This window comes from Rattus norvegicus, chromosome 14 (genome assembly GCF_036323735.1).
Source record: "Rattus norvegicus strain BN/NHsdMcwi chromosome 14, GRCr8, whole genome shotgun sequence".
NCBI lineage: Eukaryota > Metazoa > Chordata > Mammalia > Rodentia > Muridae > Rattus > Rattus norvegicus.
Window position 1 is genome coordinate 51,055,569 of NC_086032.1, and position 22,240 is coordinate 51,077,808.

Sequence of the window (22,240 nt, forward strand, 5' to 3'; positions counted from 1 at the left end):
GCATTTTTATGTGTATTAATTTTAATGATTGATGGCCATATGTCTGCCAAGGACCTAAAATTTTTCATTTTTCTATCAACACTTAGGCTATTTTCTTTTTAAATCATTTTTATGGTATATGGTATTTGCTTCTCAGCTTTAGTTATTTATGGATAAATTTGTTTTTATGTAGTCTGATTTATTGATTGTTTATCTCAAGAGACCACAAGGTCCTTTTAGTTCACTAGGCTCAAATCAGTATAAACACCAAAATTCATTTATATATTGCAATTTTAACAGAATTTTATACATTAGTCCTGGGGCTCGTCTTGTAGACTTTATTGAGCTGTCATAATAATAACAAATTAAATGTTTCTTTATATGGCTGAGATTTACAGTTGAATAATTGCAAGTAATTATAGCAGATATAAATCTGTTATAATTAGTTGATCAAAGTAACTTTTTCAGATATTGAGTACAGAGTTGAATGCTTACTTAAAATCCTTATCCAATGTAAAGTGGTTGTTGAGTAAGACTGGAGGGCACAAGGTTGGTCAGAGTATGCACAGAAAATGTATTATGATTCCTTACTTGTTGTGTCTGGAGTTTAAATAGGAATCAGAATGGAAGGTTTTTGAACAGATACAGTGAAATGTCAGGCATCCCTTGAGCTGTAGTAAAGGATACATTTTAAGATTCACTGTTTGACAAGTTGACAGAGGAGTTAACATGTCATTACAATGTTCTGTACCTCACTAGGTCACAGGCAGACAGCTAACCTTCCATTCTGGGATTTCTTTTGACTAGAAGGAAAATTCAAACTCTCAGATACTCCTAGCTAGTGACAAGGCTATACTGGTCTTAAAGGACCATTGCTCCATTTTGGATATGTTTCACTGACTACAAGAATACTAGGATACCCATTGGATTTTCAAAGATTTTAAGTCATAGTAACAACTAGATAATGAAGTAAAAATATATTTACATAAAATCAGGAAAAAATGGTGTTACTATATTTACCTGAATTTAGAAAAACAGAATTTAACTAGTTGTATATATGGAAGGGCTTGCTACCTCTGAAGATAATTTTCTGTAATATTTTCATGGAGACACACACTCAGAAGTAAGATACTTTGAATGATGTACAATAAATGGAAAAGCTAAAACATTGCAGAACTATTGGACCATTTGTCAGAATTCTTCAAAGAAAAGAGTTATAAATTCTGTGGATCTGGGCAGTTTTGGTAGAGTGGAAAAGAAAAACGATAGATGAAGATGTCAGAAAGCAAAAGCCAAGAAGGACCAGTACAGACGTTAGTAAAATGTAGTTCTAGCAACTCCAGAGTTGTGTTCAAGTGCTGGTGTTGGCTTTGTCTTCCTAAAGAGCATTGCAAGAGGAGAAACAAAGTTGAAAAGGATGAGAGATTTTCTTTCTATTAAATCATGGTCAGTGATGTTGGAAATGTGAAAAATTTCATTCTTTTTCACTGACTCCCTATAGGAGCCCTAAGAATTCATCAGCTGTTCTTTTCTTGCTTTGGTGAATGCAAAGTATCCAACTTTGCTGAAAAATAAAGTTCAGTATTGTTTCTCTAGAGCAGTGATTCTCAACCTTCCTCATGCTGTGACACTTTAATACAGTTCCTCGTGTTGTAGTGATCTGCAACCGTAGAATTATTTTCATTGCTACTGCTGCTTTATAACTAATTTTGCTACTGTTGTGAATCATAATGGAAGTGTCTGATTTTCATGATGTCTGATCTGAGACCCTTGTGGAAAAAGGGTTACTCAATCCCCCACAGGGTTGCAATCTATTGGTTAAGAACAACTAACTGCCTTGGGCTGGAGTCATGACTAGGTGGTTAGGAGCACTGACTGCTCTTCCAGAGGTCCTGAGTTCAAATCCCAGCAACCACATGGTGACTCACAATCATCTGTAATGGGATCTTCTGGTGTGTCTGAAGAGAGCATAGATAAAATAAATAAATCTTTAGAAAAAGGCCTTAGAATAAATATACTTGGGGTGCATTGGTATTTCATGTTTTAAATTTTGTACTGAGGATATTTGGAAAAAATATACCACTACATGCCAGAGACTAGGCTTGGACAGAGACCAAATCTCTTTTCTTACAAGTCTATGCAAAGTTTGGCATCTGACCAGTAAATATTATAGGAAAACCAGATGATAAAAAAGATGGCAAAGCAACTCTTGATTACTAAAGGATCCTCTGGCCATAAATGTGTGGAGCTATCAGAGAACATCGAGCAACCTCACTGAGTTTATGTCATTGGCCAGGAGTGAGCATCTGTGTAGGCAAAGATGAGCTATTAGAAAATTACAATTAGAAAATTGCAGTGGAAAACTCAGAGCAACTCATGAAGACCCTTCCATTAAAAACCAAAGCTTTAAAGATATGACAGTTAACCAAAACTGGTGTCAGCAGCCTTATCTTGTTGAAATTATGTTCTGATCATAGTGAGGAATAGAATTATAAAAGAGGAAATCAAGACGATAATCCTGTCAGGGGCTTTTTAAAGTTCTGAAGCAACAGAGAGGAACAGCAGAAAGAGTGAATATTACAGATTATAGGGACAACAGTAATAACAAAAAGGTGCAAACATGTGGAAGTGATTGCCAGTGCATGCTAAGCTTCAGTCATGAATTCTTAAACTTCAGAAGACTTATGTGGAGTCAGTTAAGTTTAGATTTAGGTTTCCCAGAGCAGATGGCTCTCACAATAGTGGCAATTCCCACATTCCTGTCCATGGTGGAGGTATATAAATCCAGGAATCCTTATTGGTATGTTTTAGAGGAAAGACAGACCATGTAAGATCTCATTAGAGTTATAAGAAGTGGTGCACATAGGTTTCCCTTTTTGGGATACCCTTTTGCAACATCAGACCTTATGTTGTTTTGATTTCTTGGAGAATCATCTTGCTGTATAATTGCCAGCAGCCTGGAATTCTCTCTTTATCTTTCGCTTATCTTGAGCTTGTGATTCTCTGCCTCTCCTTCCGTACTCCAGGGCTGGGCATACAGACATGTGCCACCACATCTAGCCCTGAAGTTGCCCTTGATTTTAATAAGGTGTCATTTATGAAGACAAGTTCTAGCCTTAAGGTCTGGATGTAGGGGTCACTAATATATATATCACTAGTGACTAATATATGTCATTAGGTTGATAATAGCCTCACTGGAATCATTGGAATCTGGATCATCCCTAAAGTCTGTATATGAACTGATATTGTGCACAATGGGGCTATTCAGAAAGAAAAAGTAAGATGGGGATAGAAATGGTGGATCTCAAAGACTATACATGGACTGACTCTGGACTCTAACTGCATAGGTAGCAATGAATAGCCTAGTAGGGGCACCAGTGGAAGGGCAAGCCCTTGGCCCTGCAAAGGCTGGACCCCCAGCGAACAGGATTGTTGGGGGAAGAGCAGTAATGGGGGTAGGATGGGGAGGGGAACATCCACATAGAAGGGGAGGGGGTGGGGCTAGGGGATCTTGGCCTGGAAACCAGGATAGGGAATAACATTTGAAATGTAAATAAGAAATACCCAATTTAATAAAGATGGAGAAAAAAAGAAAAGGAAAAAAATAATAAAATAATATACAATAATATAATAATATAGAAAATAATAAACATTGTTAAAAACATTAGTTTGTAATAGCTGGTATAGCTTGACCTTCCTACCAATGACTCTGTCCTATCATCTTCAAGTTTTGTTAAGCAACTTGTTTCTGTTTATCTGTGCATGTTTTTTTTTGTTGTTGTTGTTGTTGTTGTTTCTTTTCTTTTTTTCGGAGCTGGGGACCAAACTCAGGGCCTTGTGCTTGCTAAGCAAGCGCTCTACCACTGAGCTAAATCTCCAACCCCTGTGCATGTTTATATGACATTTATATACTTTTTTTATTGTGAATAAATATGTATGTATATTTTCCATTAAAAAAATGGTGGGTCTTGAAGAATGGAAATCTGAAAAGGCAAATATGTTTGTTTGTTTTGTTTCTTCCCCACTTTTTAAAAGCAATGGGATTGACAATTACAAAATATTTTCATTAGCCTGGAATATATTTAAAGACACTGGAGATGTTTGGCACAGTAGTTTTCATTGAATTATTTAGAGATGAAATTGAGGACCTAGGGGATTGGTAGAGGGTGACTGAATTGATAGAGCTTCTTCCTCTGTGCTATGTGACCTTAACAGACAACTGAGGGAGGAAAGGAGTCACACCTTGTAGGGTGGAAGGTAAAAGAAAGTTGATCTTTTCTTATAATGTGTGAGACAAGATCACATACATGTGGATTTTACGTTAATCCATATTGAAAATGCTTTTTTAAAAAGCAAATTTTTAATATGCAATGCTTTCTCAAACTTCACAGAACACTATACATCCACGGGTACACCAAGTTGGATTTCACAGTCTGGCGTAATGCAATTGAAAAAGCAGCAGGTACAGATGGTAACACATTACAAGATCAGCAGCTCTGCAAGAATGACGTCCCCATTATTGTGAACAGCTGCATAGCATTTGTTACACAGTATGGTAAGTATCACAGGATGTTTATTCAACTTCTTGAACTTCGCATAACACTCTTAGAGCTTCTAAGCGGTACTTCCATGGGAAGGAATTAGTCCCTTTCCCTTTGAAAATACACCACTGACACCTCCAAGCTCGGCCACTGCTCAGCTGTCCCACCCCTTTCTCCAGCAACACTTTTAAACTGGTAATACTCTCCCAACCATTACCTTGGTCCTCATGCCCACGAATAATATGTAACCCATTAAATAAAATAGTATGAGATGTCCCTAGAAATAGTAAAGACTGTTTTTAGGGATAAAAATTCTAGAACAAAGCCAAGAGCAGCTCACCATGCTTAAGTGTGGTTTTTAGAAATAGTGAACTTTGTAGCAATATGCAAAATGATGTGTTTTCTGTTGGCAAGCTCAGAATGTGTGTGTGTGTATTTCATTCATCATACTATTGGTCAGAAGTTTACATCAACTGTGGTCTTTCATTTTAATGATTGGGCTATTTGCTACAGATAAGTGTATGAGCAATTTGCAAACAGAAAGAATTGGATCTGTATCTGGGTTGTCAAGTCCCTTTTAATCCTGTGTGATAGCATGGGTTTTATAACTTTACTTAGAAAATAACCTTTATCTTCATATTTATTTCCAAATTACGGTGAATCCTGAAATTCATTCTTTAGTTGTATATATCATTCAAATTTCTAAACGATAAAACTTTCCATTTATTGTATGTATATATTTGTGTGTGTGTGTTTGTGTGTATATATGTATGTATGTATGCATATATGAATGTATGGGGTTCTGGGTTCACATCCAGGGCTTTACTGTAATCTCTATTACTTGTTCATGTATACCTTGACCTGTATTTGAATATATGTAGATTGTTGTCTGTACGAGGTTGGGTGAGATATAATTAGTCAGATAAGGCTAGAGCCTGTGATTGGGCAGTGGAAAAAGAAGGCGGGGCGGGAAGTTTTACAGAGAGAGAAAGGGAACAGACAAGAGACAAGACTAGACAAGAGTGAGAAGGATAGAGAAAGATGGAAGAAAAAGATAAACCAGGTCCACGTGGCCTGAAATAACCATAGGTAGCTATGGATATCATTGAAGAACAGTAAAATAATATAGGGCACATTTGTCCAATCTAGGTGGGCAGTTTGTATATATATCAATTGAGTTTTGAGTTTTTTTGTGTGGGAATTTTGGGGGTTAAGAATTTACTGTTATAAATCTGACTGATAAATTAGAATTTTCTGGAGTTTTCTTTATACGAGGCTCAGGGTTTAGAGCCAGTCTTGGCAGACCAGCTGCCGGAGACCTGTGACCAGAAGCGTGAGAGGTTCAGTGGTAGGTTAACTGAGAGAACCTGGAAAGACCATGGTGTATAGCTCCCAATAGGGTAGGGGAGATGGCATTACCAGTGTGTATCTGGCCATAGCAAATATTGCTTTTTTTAATGAATACACACTACAAATATATTGTGTTTTTAACTATTTAAATGATGAGTAAATACCATTTATATAAGATAAATCTGGAAGAAATAAAGTGATAGACCTAGTATTTCTGAAGTTGTATTAATATTTTTTCTCTTAATATTATAGGTATTTGGGGTGTTTTAACTAGAAAAGAAGACATACATTGTTAGAAAGGCATAGTCATATTGCATTGTTTCTTAGGAAACATGCAGCTAGAGTGAGCAGTTCATTTGGAATATGTGAATATTCTGTGCATAAAGCTAATGACATAGTTAACCATATGGCAGAAATAAGTAATTTGATGTAAAGTTGGTTTTGGAAGTTAGTATGTGGATGTAAGTTCTTTGGGCAAGAGTGTCATCTTAAGTATTTTACTTCAAATATAATTCAGTCCTAGTTTTTCAGTATATACTGTGTTTGTGCTGAATGTATACTGAGCTCTTTCACATAACTGTATGTGCAAACCTTACCATGGGACTTTCTTGGTGACTGTAATATATGCACAGGTCTCTTATCAGCTTCCCTGTTTAATCGAGCACTAGAAATGGTTGTCCTTAAGTACTGTGCTCATCCACTTTAGCTTGGCTGCATTTCGCAGGGATATGTGAATATACATGCAGTATTAGGAAGGGCATAAACTCACAGGGAACTTTCGTATCATGTTAGCTTCATAGTAGCATAGCATCTTTATAAGCTGACAAGTAATTAAAATAGCATGAGGAGTTCCAGTGTAACCAATTGAAATGTTTCTCTGGAGCAATCACAATTTTCCTTTTGGTGTATATTTGAATTTAAAATTATTAAGCACCAGATTGTTTCAGCTGTATCTCATATATTTTCACTTTATAACTAACACAAAGTGTATTAATGTCTGCCTCAAAGTAAAGAAGCCAATGAAAGATTATTAATGTTTTTTAGCAGAATATGGGGTAAAACCTTTATGTTATACTCATTAACATAAAGATTTAATAGGAACTTGGGTACTGCAGAGCTCACAGGATGCAAATGCTTGCTTCGAAGTCTCTATAGTAGCAATTATTTTTTAATATCTTAGCATCTGTATTAAAATGTAAAGGCCAATTTTCTGTGTTATTCATGTTGATGTTTTGAACTTTACCAAGTTATTATGAACATAATCCTTAGGTAAAGTATAGTAATTAATTCTTAGAGGATTCTTTTCAATTTATATAAAGTTATATTGTGTACTTTTAAGTATGTGTGTGTGTGTGTGTGTGTGTGTCTCTGTGTGTCTGTGTGTGTGTGTGCACGTACTTACAGGTGCACATGTGCGTACAATTGTGCCATAGCATGTGTATATAAGTCAGAGGACAGTTTTTTGGGATTCAGTTCCCTTCTGTCTTATGGGCTGTTAAGTTCAAATTGAAGCTTATAAGCTTAAGAGCAAGAAGCTTTACTCACTGTACCATCTTTCCCACTCAACTCTTAGAATTTCATTCGGTCTGCTATAGCCACTTAAGTATCAGATATTAGAAATACCTTCAGTGAGGAATATTGTCTGTCGCGCCCAACTCTTCCGGAAAGGAAGACGCAACACCGTCGGATTCTTTTTAACAGCCTTTATTGCAGGACCACCTCATTTGCTGATACGGGGACCTCAAGCAGCAAGAGCGCTCGCCTTATATAGACAGCAGGCAGAGGCTATGCTAATTGTCCTTCAGGGATTGGTGGAGCAGGAATCACCTCATTAGCATGGTACTGCTCCCTCATTAGCATATTACCAGCCAACTGATGCCAGGTGCAAAGCTTGTGCATGCGCAGTGCCGTTGTTCACCACAGGAGGGCGGCCTACAATTGTCTCTCCCAGGCACACAGTTAAAATTAATTTATACAATTTATTTATCTTTTCAGTAAGTAGTTCTTCACCCAATGCCTTTTGATTTTTCTCATGCACTGTTACCTGATACATATAAAAAGAAGACAAGACTTAATCCTTGCCTTCTCGTCTTCTAGGGCCTCATAACTTTATGGTTGAGAAGCCAACACATGGACAGGTTATTACATCTTAGCATGTAAGATTCTGTAGAGAGAGGCTCATTGTTCTAAACTGGGCAAAGCAGTTTACTCCAGAGTAGAGGGTGTAATAGACAGCTTTGTGGTTGTTTGTTTAGGAAAGTGTGTGTGTCTTTAGTTCACTGTGCCCAAAGTATAGAATGCAAAGATAGGACCTACACAAAAGACAGGAGGTTGGGCCAGCTGCAGTAAATTTTTAATACATCTTTATAAAATTGGTTAAGTTTTCCCTACAGGTATTAAGAAAGATGCATATAGAATTTTTTTTAGGCCTTTCACAATAAGATTTACAGGCCTATATGTTTTGTCACTTCATTGACATTGCATGGACAAATTGGACCTGTATAATAATATAAGGTAATAAGGAAGTCCAAGGCACAGTTGATAGCACGTAAACAGAAAGAAGACTGACTTTTTGTCATAATTTTAATGAAGTGAGTTGCAAAGATTCTGACTTGGCCTAAAGTAAGGAGAAAGTAATTAGTCTATTGAGATTGAGGAGCAGAATTTTAAAATATGATTAGAAGGTAAGCTGATGAAAGAAGGAAAAAAAGCAATTCATCCCCATTCTTATGATGTCCTGTAAGGCTGTGTCTGCCATATGTATGTGTCCATGAATCGAAGTTTAAGAATTAAAACCCAGGTAAAAACAGGAACATTGTATAAGGAATGGGAAGGGTAGATAGATTCATCCTGGGAATTTTCTAATAGGGCAAAAAGAAAATTGAAGTGGGGTTGGAAAAAGAACATAAATAGAATACTGGGAAGCTATTAGAAGGGAGAAAATGGAACTTGAGGGTATGATACCATAAAAACCTGAAGATTAACGGAATATCAAATGCTGTGAGCAACTGTCAATACCCAAAACTGATAGACATCTAGATAACACTACTGATATGCCTAATGACAGTGCTCCAAACCCAGAAGCAAGATTTCCAAGAGAGACTGTGTAGTGATGTAAGGACATTGAAAAGGGACAGTGAATTCTGCTTGATTTCACAAGGCTAAAAATCTGCAGAGGAACAACAGGATGTGTCTGTCTACATCAGCATGGTCATCAGTGTTCCCAGCATTCTGTTACTTATTGATGCTTTGACTTATTTGGGGTGTCTGATGAGTCAGGGAGTTGCAAATATCAGGGAAAGGGATAGGTTGACAGAGCAGAAAATAATGGATAAATATGTGGTGAGAATATGAGCAAGTTTATACTAATTTTATATCATTGTGTCCAATTGTAGAAAAGCTTGTTTTCTGAGAAAAAAATTTCCCTTGAGGTAAAAATGCATTTGAAAATGTTAGTATGGAGAACTAGAGAGAGACCTGAGGAATGTTGACTGAGGATGGGTTGACTTATTCATTAGGTTCCCATTTAAATCAGATTTGAGGAGTGCATGGTCTTTAACCTCATGGCCAATGACTTATTTTGTTTCTGATCCCACAGAAGAATCTGTTCTGTTCCTAAGATATCAGAGTAGATTGTTCCTGTGGATACCACTCATGTAACTTTCTATTTTTTGTCTTATCACAGGATTGGGATGCAAATACATTTATCAAAAGGATGGTGATCCTTTGTCTATAAGTGAACTCCTGGAGAGTTTCAAGAAAGATGCAAGGAGTGTTAAGTTGCGAGTTGGAAAACATCAACTTGAAGATGTGACAGGCGTGCTGAAGAGTTTTCTGTCTGACATTGATGATGCTCTCCTCACCAAGGAGCTCTATCCCTACTGGGTCTCCGCATTAGGTAATATCCTTGGTCCAGATTATTATGCCAGCCTTCTAATTTAACACTTAGGATTTTCTTTCAGTCTTTGATCATCTCAAAATTATTGCATGACTCTTATTTGTGTTGTTGCTTACCCTAACTCATATTAATATAACTGAAAAAATATATTAATTTTCTAAGGAATTCCATTTAATAAGGTAAAGTATTACATCATATGGAAACACAGGGAATAAAATTATTAATAGAACAATTATTTATTAAAGTCTTTATTAGATGATATTATTTTATTAAAAAGTGTTTATGTGTGTTTATTAAAACTAGATCCTTTGCTGATGCATCACTAGAACAGTTTAATATTTTTACCCTTTATTGTTTTATATCTATTATTCCACACTTGTTAGATATATAAACATTCTTATATCTTTAGTAAGCTACTAACATTTCTCATATCTAAAGTGTTTTCAAATGCCTATTTTCAATCTCTATATTTTCAGTTTTTAATTTTTAGCTTTATATATACCATAATAATATATTTCTTATTTATAAAATAAGTTATGAAAGGATTTTGGAAAAAGGTTCTTGAATTTGATATATGTTTAATCTTAAACTGAATTAATATTTTGGAAGGCAGTTTTAAGTTTTTCTTTAATACCTCTGAATAATATAAGTAAGAAGAGAATAGAATTGTCACTAAAAAAAATAGTGTTTTGAAATTTAATCTCTAATTCAAAAGCTAGCCTTTGGTTTCCTTTCAGATATTTCTCTAAGCAACAGGTTAAGTGTAATTCCCAAGGACAATATAACTTTCTGGGTTGTAAACTATTTCATTAGATAATTTGTCTCCATGAGGCCAGTTTCCTGACAATACTAATTTTAAAGACAACTTAATATGACTTTCTGAAATTCTATGTAATTTATGAATAAGTAAAATTTGTCTGCATGTAAAATTATTCATCAAAAAGTAGACAACCAGTAACTTTCTGCTAAAATTGTTAAATAAAGAGAAGTCTGCTGTCAGTAGACCAGAAAGAGGTGCTTAGCAAAAATTCCTGTTTTAGAAAGTAAAGTTTTATTTTTCATTTGGGGGGATGAGTTATTTGAAAATTTGGGGGAATACCTTTTTTTTAAAATTTTTTATTAGATATTTCTTTACTTACATTTCAAATGTTATTCCCCTTCCCGGTTTCCTGTCCATAAGCCCCCATTCCCTCCCTCCTCCCCAATACGGGTATTCCCCCTGTACATCCCCCTTATTTCCCCCTCCATATTCTCCTGCACTGGGGTCCAACCTTGGCAGGACCAAGGGCTTCCCCTTTCCCTGGTGCACCAATAAGGCTATTCTTTGCTATATATGCAGTTGGAGCCCTGTAGTGCTTTAATCCCTGGAAGCTCTGGTTGGTTGGCATTGTTGTTTTTATGGGGTTGCAAGCTTCTTCAACTCTTTCAATATTTCCTCTAATTCCCCCCAAGGGGGTTCTATTCTGAGTTCGGTGGTTTGCTACTAGCATTGACCTCTGTATTGGACATACTCTGGATGTGTCTCTCAGGAGAGATCTGTATTCGGTCCCTTTCAGCATGCAATATCTAGCTTCATCAATCTTATCTAGTTTTGGTGGCTGTACACCATTTAAAGGCCTGTAGGTCTTTTACTTATAGACCCAATATGCCCTCTTAACCATTTCTGAATATGTACTGTTGGATCTCACTGTGAACCATGATTTTGTGTGACCTGATAGGAAAAGTCCCTAATGTCTTCCTCAGTTGAAGCTAAGAAAAATTTTAAATTATATTTGTTCATTTGTTTGTTTGTTTATAGCCTAAATGTTGCTCCTCTCCAAGTCCTCCCTCACAATGTACCTCCCCTCTTTCCCTCTTCCCTTCACCTCTGAGAGGACAGCCCCTCCTGGCCAGATCCCCCTACCCTGGTTCATCAAGTCTCCCAACTGAGGACAGAGCTGACAGTCCTCTGCTGCATATATGCTAGGGTTCTCAGCTAAGTTGGGAGAAGTTTGACTGGAGCTAAGAATTTTTGTAGTGGTGCCAACTTCTAAAACTTGAAAGGCAGAGGCAGGAAGATCTCTGTGTGTAAAGCCAGCCTGATCTACAGAGAGTGTTCCAGGATAGCTGGGGCTGTTACACAGAGACACACTGTCTTGAACTAGTCCCCCTACCCCCCAAAAAAGTTAGATAAAAAAATTGATTTTGCCAGGCAGTGGTGGCATATACCTCTCATTCCAATGTTCTGGAGACAGAGGAAGATAGATTTTTTTTTACTTCAAAGCTTTTTCTTTTCGCATTTTTATTGGATATTTCAAATGTTATCCCCTTTCCCAATCCCCTATCTTCTATCCCCCACTTCCCCTGCTTCTATAAGGATGCTCTTCTGCCACCTACCCACTCCCACCTCCCCAGCCTGGCATTCCCCTACACTGGGGAAAAAAGCCTTCACAGGACGAAGGGCTTCTCCTCCTATAGATGCCAGACAATGCCATCCTCTGCTACATATACTGCTCAAGCCATGGGTCCCTCGATGTGTACTCTTTGGTTAGTGGTTTAGTCCCTGAGAGCTCTGGGAGGTCTGGTTGGTTGATATTGTTGTTCTTCCTATGGGGTTGCAAACCCCTTCAACTCCTTCAGTCCTTTCTCCATTAAGGTCCCAGTGCTTAGTCTGATGGTTAGCTGCAAGCATTCCTATCTATATATCAGTAAGGTTCTGGCAGAGCCTCTCAGGAGATATATCAGTCTCCTGTCAGCAAGCACTTCTTGGCATCAGCTATAATGTCTGGGTTTGGTGACTGCATATGGGATGGATCCCCAGGTGGGGCAGTCTCTGGATGGCCTTTCATCCAGTCTCTGCTCCACACTTTGTTCCTGTATTTCCTCCCATGAGTATTTGGTCTACCTTCTAAGAAGGACAGACGCATCCATATTTTGGTCTTCCTTCTTTTTTAGCTTTATATGATCTGTGAATTGTTTCTTGAGTATTCTAAGCTTTTGTGCTAAGATAGCCAGCCTGTTCTACAGAGTGAGTTCTAAAATAGCTAGTGTAAAACAGAGAAACAAAATTAAAAGAAACAAACAAAAGCAAGCATAACCATAAAAAAATTTAAAAATTCCTATAGTATCACACCAACTATTTATAAAATACACAAATGTTTTAAGAGCACTATTGAATTTCTCAATTCATCTTAGAATATTTTTTTATTTTTCTCAATTTTTATTTACTTAGCTAATATAATCTATTGCTCCATACTTGTTATATTAAAATGTGCATCTTGCACGTTTAGTTCAATAAAACTGTAGTACAAAATTGTAGTTTTATTATATTTTAATGTGAATTACACTTTGATTTTAGTAGCAGGATCATCTAAAGGTTCTAAAATATCAAGTCACCTCATAATATACGAGAGATGGTAATTCTATAAAACACTTTTATCCATTTGTTCTTAGTTTACTTGTGTTTAGGTACTACTCAAGAATTACAATTCCAATATTTTCCTACTACTGTGTGTGTTGATAATCAAATAACTTGGACAATGTACTTTGAACTTTTCTTTTCCTTCTTCCAAATCCTTCCAGATTCTCCCTACTTCTCTACCCACCCAACTTTATATATTCTCTTTGACTCTCTCAATAAATAAGAAAAATTAAAAATTAAAAAAAATCCACAACAGAACTGATACACAGAAGAACTCACAGACTATAATAGCATGCAAAAACAAAATCCCATCTCCGAGATCAGGCAGTACACATAAGATTCCACCCCCCAACCAGGGAACTGTTTGCAAAGGGAAAATAGATCTTTCTCTAATTGAGTATCACTGGATTTATCAACTAAACTCCAGGGCAGCTCTCATGGCCAAACCATGTTTTTGTTTGTTTTGTTTTAGAGAGAGAGAGAGAGAGAGAGAGAGAGAGAGAGAGAGAGAGAGAGAGAGAGAGAATGAATGAGAATATGAATGAGAATGTGTGTGTGTATATGTACATGTGTGTGATTGTACATGCCTGTGCACATGTGTGTAGGTGTATGCATGCCTATACACATGTGTATGATTGTGCAAGCCTATGCACATGTGTGTGGGTGTATGCAGATCAGGAATTGGTGCCAAGTGCTTTACTCCATTACTTTCACCTTATTGTTTTGGGAAATTGTCTCTCACTGAACTTGAAGCTTTCTAATTGGCTATATCATCTTCCCCAAAAGCCCCAGGTATTTTGTGTCTCTGCCTGCTAGTGCTTGAATTTCAAATGTGTTCCACCATGTATGTAGTTTTTACATAAGAATTCTGAGGGTCCAAACTCAGGTGTTCATGCTTGCATAGCAGTCCACCAAGATATAGCCTGTGTCCAATCATCATGTTTCCTATGTGACATGAAATCTTTCCCAAGTTTTGCTTTCTAATTGCTTTGTTTTTAAAAATATATCTATTTTTATAAAGTACACAAAATGCCTTCTACTGGAATTATTACTTAATAAGTGCTATAATGTTAATTGAATTTTATTAAATATGTGAGATTGTTTCTAAAATCATAATCTAAGTGATATGAGGAAAATGTTTTGGTTACTTGTAAATTTAATTGGAATTTGGATATCTTCCCTTCCTGCTTTTCCAGCATCGTCTCTGGGTATGATGATGCTGGTTCCTTCTATAGGTCTCATGTACAGCCTAAATGTACGCAGGAAACACCTTAATATTTCTAATAGGAGGGTGCTTGGAAATTATGTCACCTTTCTTCCATCCCTTGGGATCTTACTGAGCTTTTGCAGGGACTTGTATGTATTTAAGGAATCTTTGGGATATCCCTGGCTCAGGTAGGGAGAAACAGGAAAGGAAAACATGTAGCTTCCAAAGGTCACTGGGGATTGAACCTGAACAGTGAAATGTCAGCAAATGTTGTTGCTAAAAAGAGTGGCTGGTATTTCCCATGTCTGATAAGAGATTGGACTGAACCCCCAGTCCACTTTTCCTGAATTCCCGTCTGTGGAAAGTTCCCAGTTCTCAGTTATGCCAGAGATTTGTCTTCTGAAGTTAAGAGGAAAGAAGTCAATTCTTTCTCATTTGTCTTTTGATAGACCAATTAAATTCTTTTCATGATAAAGACAGAAGGCCTATTATCTTCTGAATCTGAATTATAGTATTAAGTCCTGTGCATCACCTCTTCCACACGGTCCTTTTTATTTTTGTCTGATGTGAAGGCAGCCAGGCTGGTAACAGGCCCTTGATGTGAATCAAAGGAATAGTACAGTTCATAGTTCTGGGATGTCTCATAGCTTTGGCAAGATATTTAGGTTTTTACAAGGAAAAGAGGTCAGTCTATCATTTTCAAATACAAGTGGTGAAGCCCCTCTGTAGCCAGACATAATACACCTTTGGCTTAGTTCCTCAACCTGTGCTAAAGTTTGATAAATTTTTTGAATGTATTCCTGTTTAGATGTAAAAGTCCATAAAATCGGCTGTATAAAAACCCTTTTGAATGATTGTTGGGGGGGAGCGTAGTAATGGGGGAGGATGGGGAGGGGAACACCCATACAGAAGGGGAGGGGGAGGGGTTAGGGGGATGTTGGCCCAGAAACTGGGAAGGGGAATAACAATCAAAATGTAAATAAGAAATACTCAAATTAATAAAGATGGGGAAAAAATGAACACTAGAATATATGACTTGGTAATGCTTGAGCAGTTTTTTATTTTATTTTTCAGAATTACAGTCAATGGTGTTAAATGTTGGAATGTGTTTCTCTTGAGACCTGACCGTATCATTGATATGCTTATAAATACTATTTAAAATAATATAGAAAGATATATGTACAATATCGCTGATTAGTTTAAATGTCAAGAACTCTCTCCCTAGATGCACAAGATGAAAAGCAAAGAACTGACAAGTACAGAGCCTTTATATGCTCTCTTCCTGGGGTCAACAGAGCAACACTGGCAGCTCTAATTGAACACCTTTACAGGTAGGTGGACTCTGAAGTTTCTGAGCATTAAAAAACATGGCCACTATCAATATGGAATTACCTTTTCAATTTAAAGCTGGGTAGGTGAACACCCATGTCTAATTGTGTACGCTTTGAGTCTTAAGAACTTTACTCTGCCATTTTGTAATGACGGTATATTTACAGTTGAATATGCAGGACATGTTCTTAAATGAAAAATAATTGAACACAGCACTCTTCTGCAGTCAGTTAATAAGCAAGGGATTTAAAACTCTTCTTGAATACGGCATGGGAGAAGGAATGATTGTCTTCTTTTACAGTATAAATATAGCATATATTACACAGGCCTGTTTCTCCCCATAATATATAGGACAGATGTTTACATGGGGAATTCTATAGCATGCTGCAGGAGACCCCAGAGGAGAGACTGAATGACTGGATACCAAAGGCCCAATGTTCTATAGTAGGCCGAAGTCTGAGGATACAGTGTTTTAATTTGTGAGTTTTATAAATTTGTAGTATAGCTATTTATAAAAATAATATTTGCTTATTTGAAAATGAGATTGAGAAAGATTCCACATTGTTTGTTTTTGGCAGCCAACTATTCTCTTGTAACATGTAAACTCTTACTACAAAATTAGGCATTTGTTTAGCTCCATTTTTATTTCACTTTATTTTTGGTAGTCAGGATTGTGAATGTTAAGCATGACTCAGTACTGAGCTCTAGCCCCAGCCAGCAAAACATAGATTCACATCGCATCACACAGATAAGTATATAACATTCTAGGACAAAATATAATACATATTGTAAGAATCATGACAAATACAGAGATGAATGCTAGCAGCAAACCACTGAACTTAGAATGGGGTCCCCACTGGAGGAGTTAGAGAAAGGATTGAAAGAGCTTGCAACCCCATAAGAACAACAATACCAACCAACCAGAGCTCCCAGGGACTAAACCACTCCCCAAAGAGTACACATGGCAGACCCATGGCTCCAACTGCATATGTAGCAGAGGATGGCCTTGTTGGGCAATGGGAAGATCCAACCTACCAGGGCAGGATCTCCCAGTGCAGGGAGTTAGGCTGGTTGGGGAGGGGGAACACCCTCATAGAAGAAAGGGGAAGGGGATGGGATAGGGTCTTGTGGACGGGAAACCAGGAAAGGGAATAATGATAACATTTGAAATGTAAATAAGAAATATCCAATAAAAAAAAAGAATTCAGTAGGAGAAAATGAAGGAAATGACATGTGTTGAGGTCCAAGTGTTCCAGGGAATTTTCGATGTTGAAGAGCCATATGAACTCGCTATATAACAAAAATATATACAAAGTGGTCACAGTTACTCAAGAAGTTGTGAAGAATTATCTGAGCCCCAGAGAACATCCTGAACACTGTTGTCATTGTCTAAACAGACAAGGAAACAAAAGACTGAAGAAAAGCCCCATGCTTGGGTGGGATCTAAGACATATGAGTACTAGGTGATGTGAACATTGAGAGTTGCCTGGAAGAAGGTTGTGAAAGGCTTTGCAGATCATATGTAGGCATTTGGATTTTGTAAGAAATTACTAATATAATCAGTCCTAGCATAGTTCCTCCTGTAAAAGGAACACTTGAGAAGAGGCAGGAAATCTAGTTAGGAAACAGTTCCTTGGGCTCTTATGAGCAGGCCAGAGTAAGACTATAAGAAGTCTGCATATGAAAGACTGGGGATAAGCAGTATCTTGGTACTGGAAGTAAAGAAAACAATTTGCATGGTACCTAGTTTATTCTAGAAATTAAGGCTGTCAGAGAAACTAAAAATGTTAAAAGCTAACGTGGTGCATGGAGGGATGGTTTTACTGAATCAGTCTCAAGAAATTAAGGAATTGGGTAATGTCATCAAAAGTATAAGTCACCTTGGATGCTGTCAGGTTGGTACAGCTTTTAATTCAATACCTGCCCAGATAGCAATTCACTCCTGTCATCAGTAGCAGCCACTTAATTCCACTCAGCACTCATTCATTATGCGCTGCAGTGTGATTAAAACAAGAGTCCCTGACTGAGGTTCTCGCAACAGAGACAGCCACAGGAGATAAATTTTCTAGATATTTACAATCTAGTGTGATAAGAGTGCAGAAGTAGTTTGGAGGAGCACTTGCAATTGTTACCTCTCCCTTTATTAAATTCCAGTTGCTTTTCCATCTTGTAAATCGTATAGGATGATTGCAGTTTCTTTATTCAGTCTCCGCTATGCAATTTTGTATTTTATTACAGATTTCTGACATTATCATATATATTACTCCCTTTTGCATACATCTTCTAGAGTCTGTACACAGTAGTACCTCAGTCAGTAGTAGTTTGTTTTCTTTTGTTTCTTAGGGTGTATGCATGTAGAGTGTGTGTGTGTATGTGTGTGTGTGTGTGTGTGTTTGTGTAGTATAGGTGTGTGTGTGTAGTATAGGTGTGTGTGTGTATAGTATAGGTGTGTGTGGTATATGTATGTGTGTTTGTTATATGTGTGGGTGCGTGTCAACAGTTAAACAGCTGTTCTATATACAGTTAGTGAAAATTCAATATAACCATCTACAGGTACTTGTAGTTGTGTTTCTCATCAGTTATTTTTATCCTTGTAACTCCCCCTTGTGGAAATGACTGTTATTTTGAAGCTCAAAATAGGTGAATATTTAAAATACTTGTTACAATATCTGAAAGTTATAGCTTACTGATTTGAAGAATTAATTTGCTTGTCAATATCTATTTTGGAGAGGCATTCTTGGGACTGAAGAGATAGATTACTTTCTGATCATGCAGATGACTCGGCTTCATTCTATCACCAGCACTCATAGAACAGCTCAGAATAATCTGTAACTCCAACTCCTATAGGTTCAGTTCCTCTACTAATCTACGTGGCCATCAGGCATACATATTGTCCACATAGTACATGTAGGCAAAACACCCATAAAATAAAATAAAACACATTAACAAATAATAAAATAGGGGTATTAAAAGTCTCTGAGATGAGGACTGCTATATTTCTAATTATACATTTGCATAATTAGATAAAACCTTTTAGGAAAAGACTTAAATTTTATTCTGTTAAAGGGAAAGTGGTTGTCTTATCAAATCTAATTTAACATAGCAGCTCTTTGATGGGATTGAATGGTTAATGACAGATAAGGCCAGCAATCTGCCCTTGCCTTTGATGAGTACCAAGAGAACATATGTACTCACCTGAGAGGGAACTTGATGGAAAGTAAAGCCTTGTCTGTAGCCTGAAATCTCTCATGACAGCCTCCAAGAAGTCCTGTTAAAGCCTGTATCACCTTTCCTTCCTACCCTCCCCATCTTTTATTTGTGATGCAGCTGTATACATTGTTTCCAGCCAGGACTGAACACACTTCTTGTGTGTTCCTTGGCTGCAACTGTTTGTATATGGCCATCTCTGAGTACCAGTACTACTCCTTTGAACAGTAATTTTTTCTTCTATTCTTAACTAATCTCCTCAACCTTTTTTGTTTTGAAGAGCATCATATTCTCTCTCTCTCTCTCTCTCTCTCTCTCTCTCTCTCTCTCTCTCTGTGTGTGTGTGTGTATTACAATTATAACAGAGGGTTTTAGCTTACATTTCTATGAAAATCTTGAATACAAATATGTCATAATAAAATATACTATCCCCTAACAGGGTTCAGAAATGCTCAGAAATCAATCACATGAATGCCCATAACTTGGCACTGGTCTTTTCATCCTGCTTATTTCAAACTAAGGGACAAACTAGTGAAGAAGTGAATGTAATTGAAGATCTAATTAATAATTATGTGGAAATATTTGAGGTAAGGATGCTGTGTCCTCTCCTTTTACAGTAGCTTGAGCTCTGCAGTTTGCAAAACCCAATACTTATTTCTGGATGTTATTTAGGTCCGTGTGAACATTTAAAAATAGAAACTATGAAGGATAGTTAGGTTTGAAGATTTTAGCTATAATTGGCTTTTAAAACAGTAACCATTTATTTAAATGTGGCAGCAGCTTTTAAATATTTTCACCATCTTTTGTCTATTGGATAGCATGCTATTTACAAGCTAGTGTGTGTTTTCTTTTCACTGTGTATATGCATTAAGTATGTCTACTGAGAGGTGTGAAGTTATGAATTTAACAAATTCAGTGATCAACAAAAGCCTGTTAAATGCTGCAATTAAAAATCACTCTGTGGGTTCTTTTTTTTTTTTTTTTTTTGGGTGCTCAAATTGGCGGGAAATTATGAAGTGTTATCCTATGACTTTTACTCAGTCCTCGTGTCTATATATTTCACTTTTCAGTTTGCAGTTCTCTGATGTGAGTATAGTTATTTTTTATTTGTCAACTGTTAGAATAAGTATGGTTTTATAGTTTAAGCCAGAGAAAATATGGAAACTGAGGGTCTCTTTAGTGGTTCTGGGTAAAATCCACTCTGTTATGTAAATAACTCTCACACCACCTCTTTCACCTAGACTGGTTCAGATCTTGCTCAAGTGACTATCTCTGATTCTGTAAGTACAGATGTACCAGACAAATCAACCAGATGAGTTGGTGTGGCAGTTTCATAATCTTGAGAACTGTTCCTTTTTGCTGTAATTAATCACAGGACTCCTTAGCACAGGAAAATAAGTGGTTATACTACTACAACAATTTGAACTGGAATCTCTAAGAGAGTTCATAGCAGACCTGCCTTTTCATTGCTCTTTTGTCTCTTCTTCTTTCCTCCTGTTTGTCTATTGTTTTTTTTTTTTTTTTTTTTGTTTTTTTTTTTTTTTTTTATCAACAGCAGCTTCTTTGAGATGATCTGGTTCTGAGATAAACAAAATTAAATGTGGCTTTACATGCTTTCTTTACTATGTTAATAAAGCTAAATGGTTCCTTCACAGTTTTGTGGAACTTAAGATTTCTGTTAAAATTTAAGGGGTTGGGGATTTAGATCAGCAGTAGAGCGCTTGCAGCCCTGGGTTCGGTCCCCAGCTCCGAAAAAAGAAAAAAGAAAAAAGAAAGTTTAATAAGCTCTTAAAGAATATGTGGGTTTGAGTCATTTTTCTGGTTTCTCACCTGCAAACATGTTTAGAAATGGTCCATGGAAACCTGGGCTTGTAAGTCTATACAGTTTTCATGAATAGACTCTGCAATCTGATGGGATATCATCAAAGCATATACCAAGCCCTACAAAGCTCTGTCTAGTTGGCTTCATGTTGCCCTAGTTGGGGGTGCTCCTGTGATCAAGATGTTGATACTATGTCCATCCTGGTCTGTTGTAGTTTGTTGTTACTTAAATTCCTGAGGAGCTAGGTGAGGAAGAGCCACCTTGCTCTGTGTACTCTACATTATTAGAATATTCCAAATTATATTTTAAACAGGTTAAAGAAGACCAAGTCAAACAAATGGACATAGAAAATAGCTTTATAACCAAGTGGAAAAACACTCAAGTGAGTAGTAAGAGTTAGTCTCTAAAGACTTGAAAAGAAAATTTTTGTAAATGAATTTGTTGTTTGCATTTCAAGTTCCTATTCAAAGTAAAAGAGACTGATGAAGGCGTGGGACACCACTGAAACCTGATGAATACATACAGAACATGTTAATGTAACCTTAAACACTGAGGAAACAATGACTAATATTTACTAAAACCAAAACACTCTTCGCTATGCCAGTGAGTTTCAAAGGAAGCATTTAAAGCCAAAGAAGTACTAGAATAAATTGCAAAAATCACATAGTATAGTGATTTTATCTCTTAAGACTAGGGAATCATAAATGATTTCTTATGTGCTTCTACTCTGCCTGCTCTCAGATGATTTTATTAATGAGACCGTTTCTAAGGTGAACTGTGTCACACATATTAACCTTTGTCATTAGTCTGCTTTTCTAAATCCTGTCTTGCTTTCCTAGTCAGATTACATTGGATTTGTGTGCTCAGGATACATCTTGCTTTTCCAGGCATCCGTACATTGTTTGATGAAATCACTGGAACGACTTAAGGTTGATCATTAATCATCTTCTGGTAACTAGGAATAATAATGGATTCAGGGTTTCACTATAAATAATAGAAATGGGTCATATGTGCTCTGTTCACAATTACACTCAGATAATGAGGCATATTCCTGTTTATTAGTCAGACCCAAAGTTTGCTTCAGCCCTGAAGCATCCACTTCTAATTAAATCAGTGCAGCTATCATCCTGCATGAAGCAGGTGAGCACATGCTTAGATTCCCCTTGAACTAATACTGTGATATTAAATACTTAACAAATGATTCCCTCCATTTTGACTATGAGTAATGAATGCAACCTTCAGAGATGCTAACTTTAACACTACACTAAAAATAATCTTGCTTAGTATCACTGCTTGTAATTCTCAGTTTGGGTAAATGTTATTTGGTATTGAAGTGGATCATGAACCTGAGAGAAAAATCCTTGGCAATCTAATCTCTGTTGTTACTGCCTGAGTATCTGCTTGTATTTTGCAACAAAGAAGCCAGGCTTGGACACTTTGTATTTACTATAAGCAAAACTATTTATATGTATATGTGAATATGTATACATAATATATGATGGAGAAA

General features: G+C 36.8%; 1 protein-coding gene across 10 annotated transcripts in view; it reads left to right on the forward strand.

Moving 5' to 3' along the window:
- Arap2 (ArfGAP with RhoGAP domain, ankyrin repeat and PH domain 2) overlaps positions 1 to 22,240 on the forward strand; it is a 199,650-nt gene that overhangs the window by 134,246 nt on the left and 43,164 nt on the right. For 5 of the 10 annotated variants that reach the window (XR_005492952.2, XM_039091929.2, XM_039091932.2 and 2 more), the window contains 6 exons: positions 4,371 to 4,534; positions 9,556 to 9,768; positions 15,601 to 15,706; positions 19,351 to 19,498; positions 21,047 to 21,115; positions 21,621 to 21,662. Coding sequence is in view for 7 of the 10 variants with exons in the window: in XM_039091929.2 (XP_038947857.1) it covers positions 4,371 to 4,534; positions 9,556 to 9,768; positions 15,601 to 15,706; positions 19,351 to 19,498; positions 21,047 to 21,115; positions 21,621 to 21,662 (742 nt within the window). In the remaining 3 variants the exon portion in view is untranslated. 10 annotated transcript variants of the gene reach the window in all.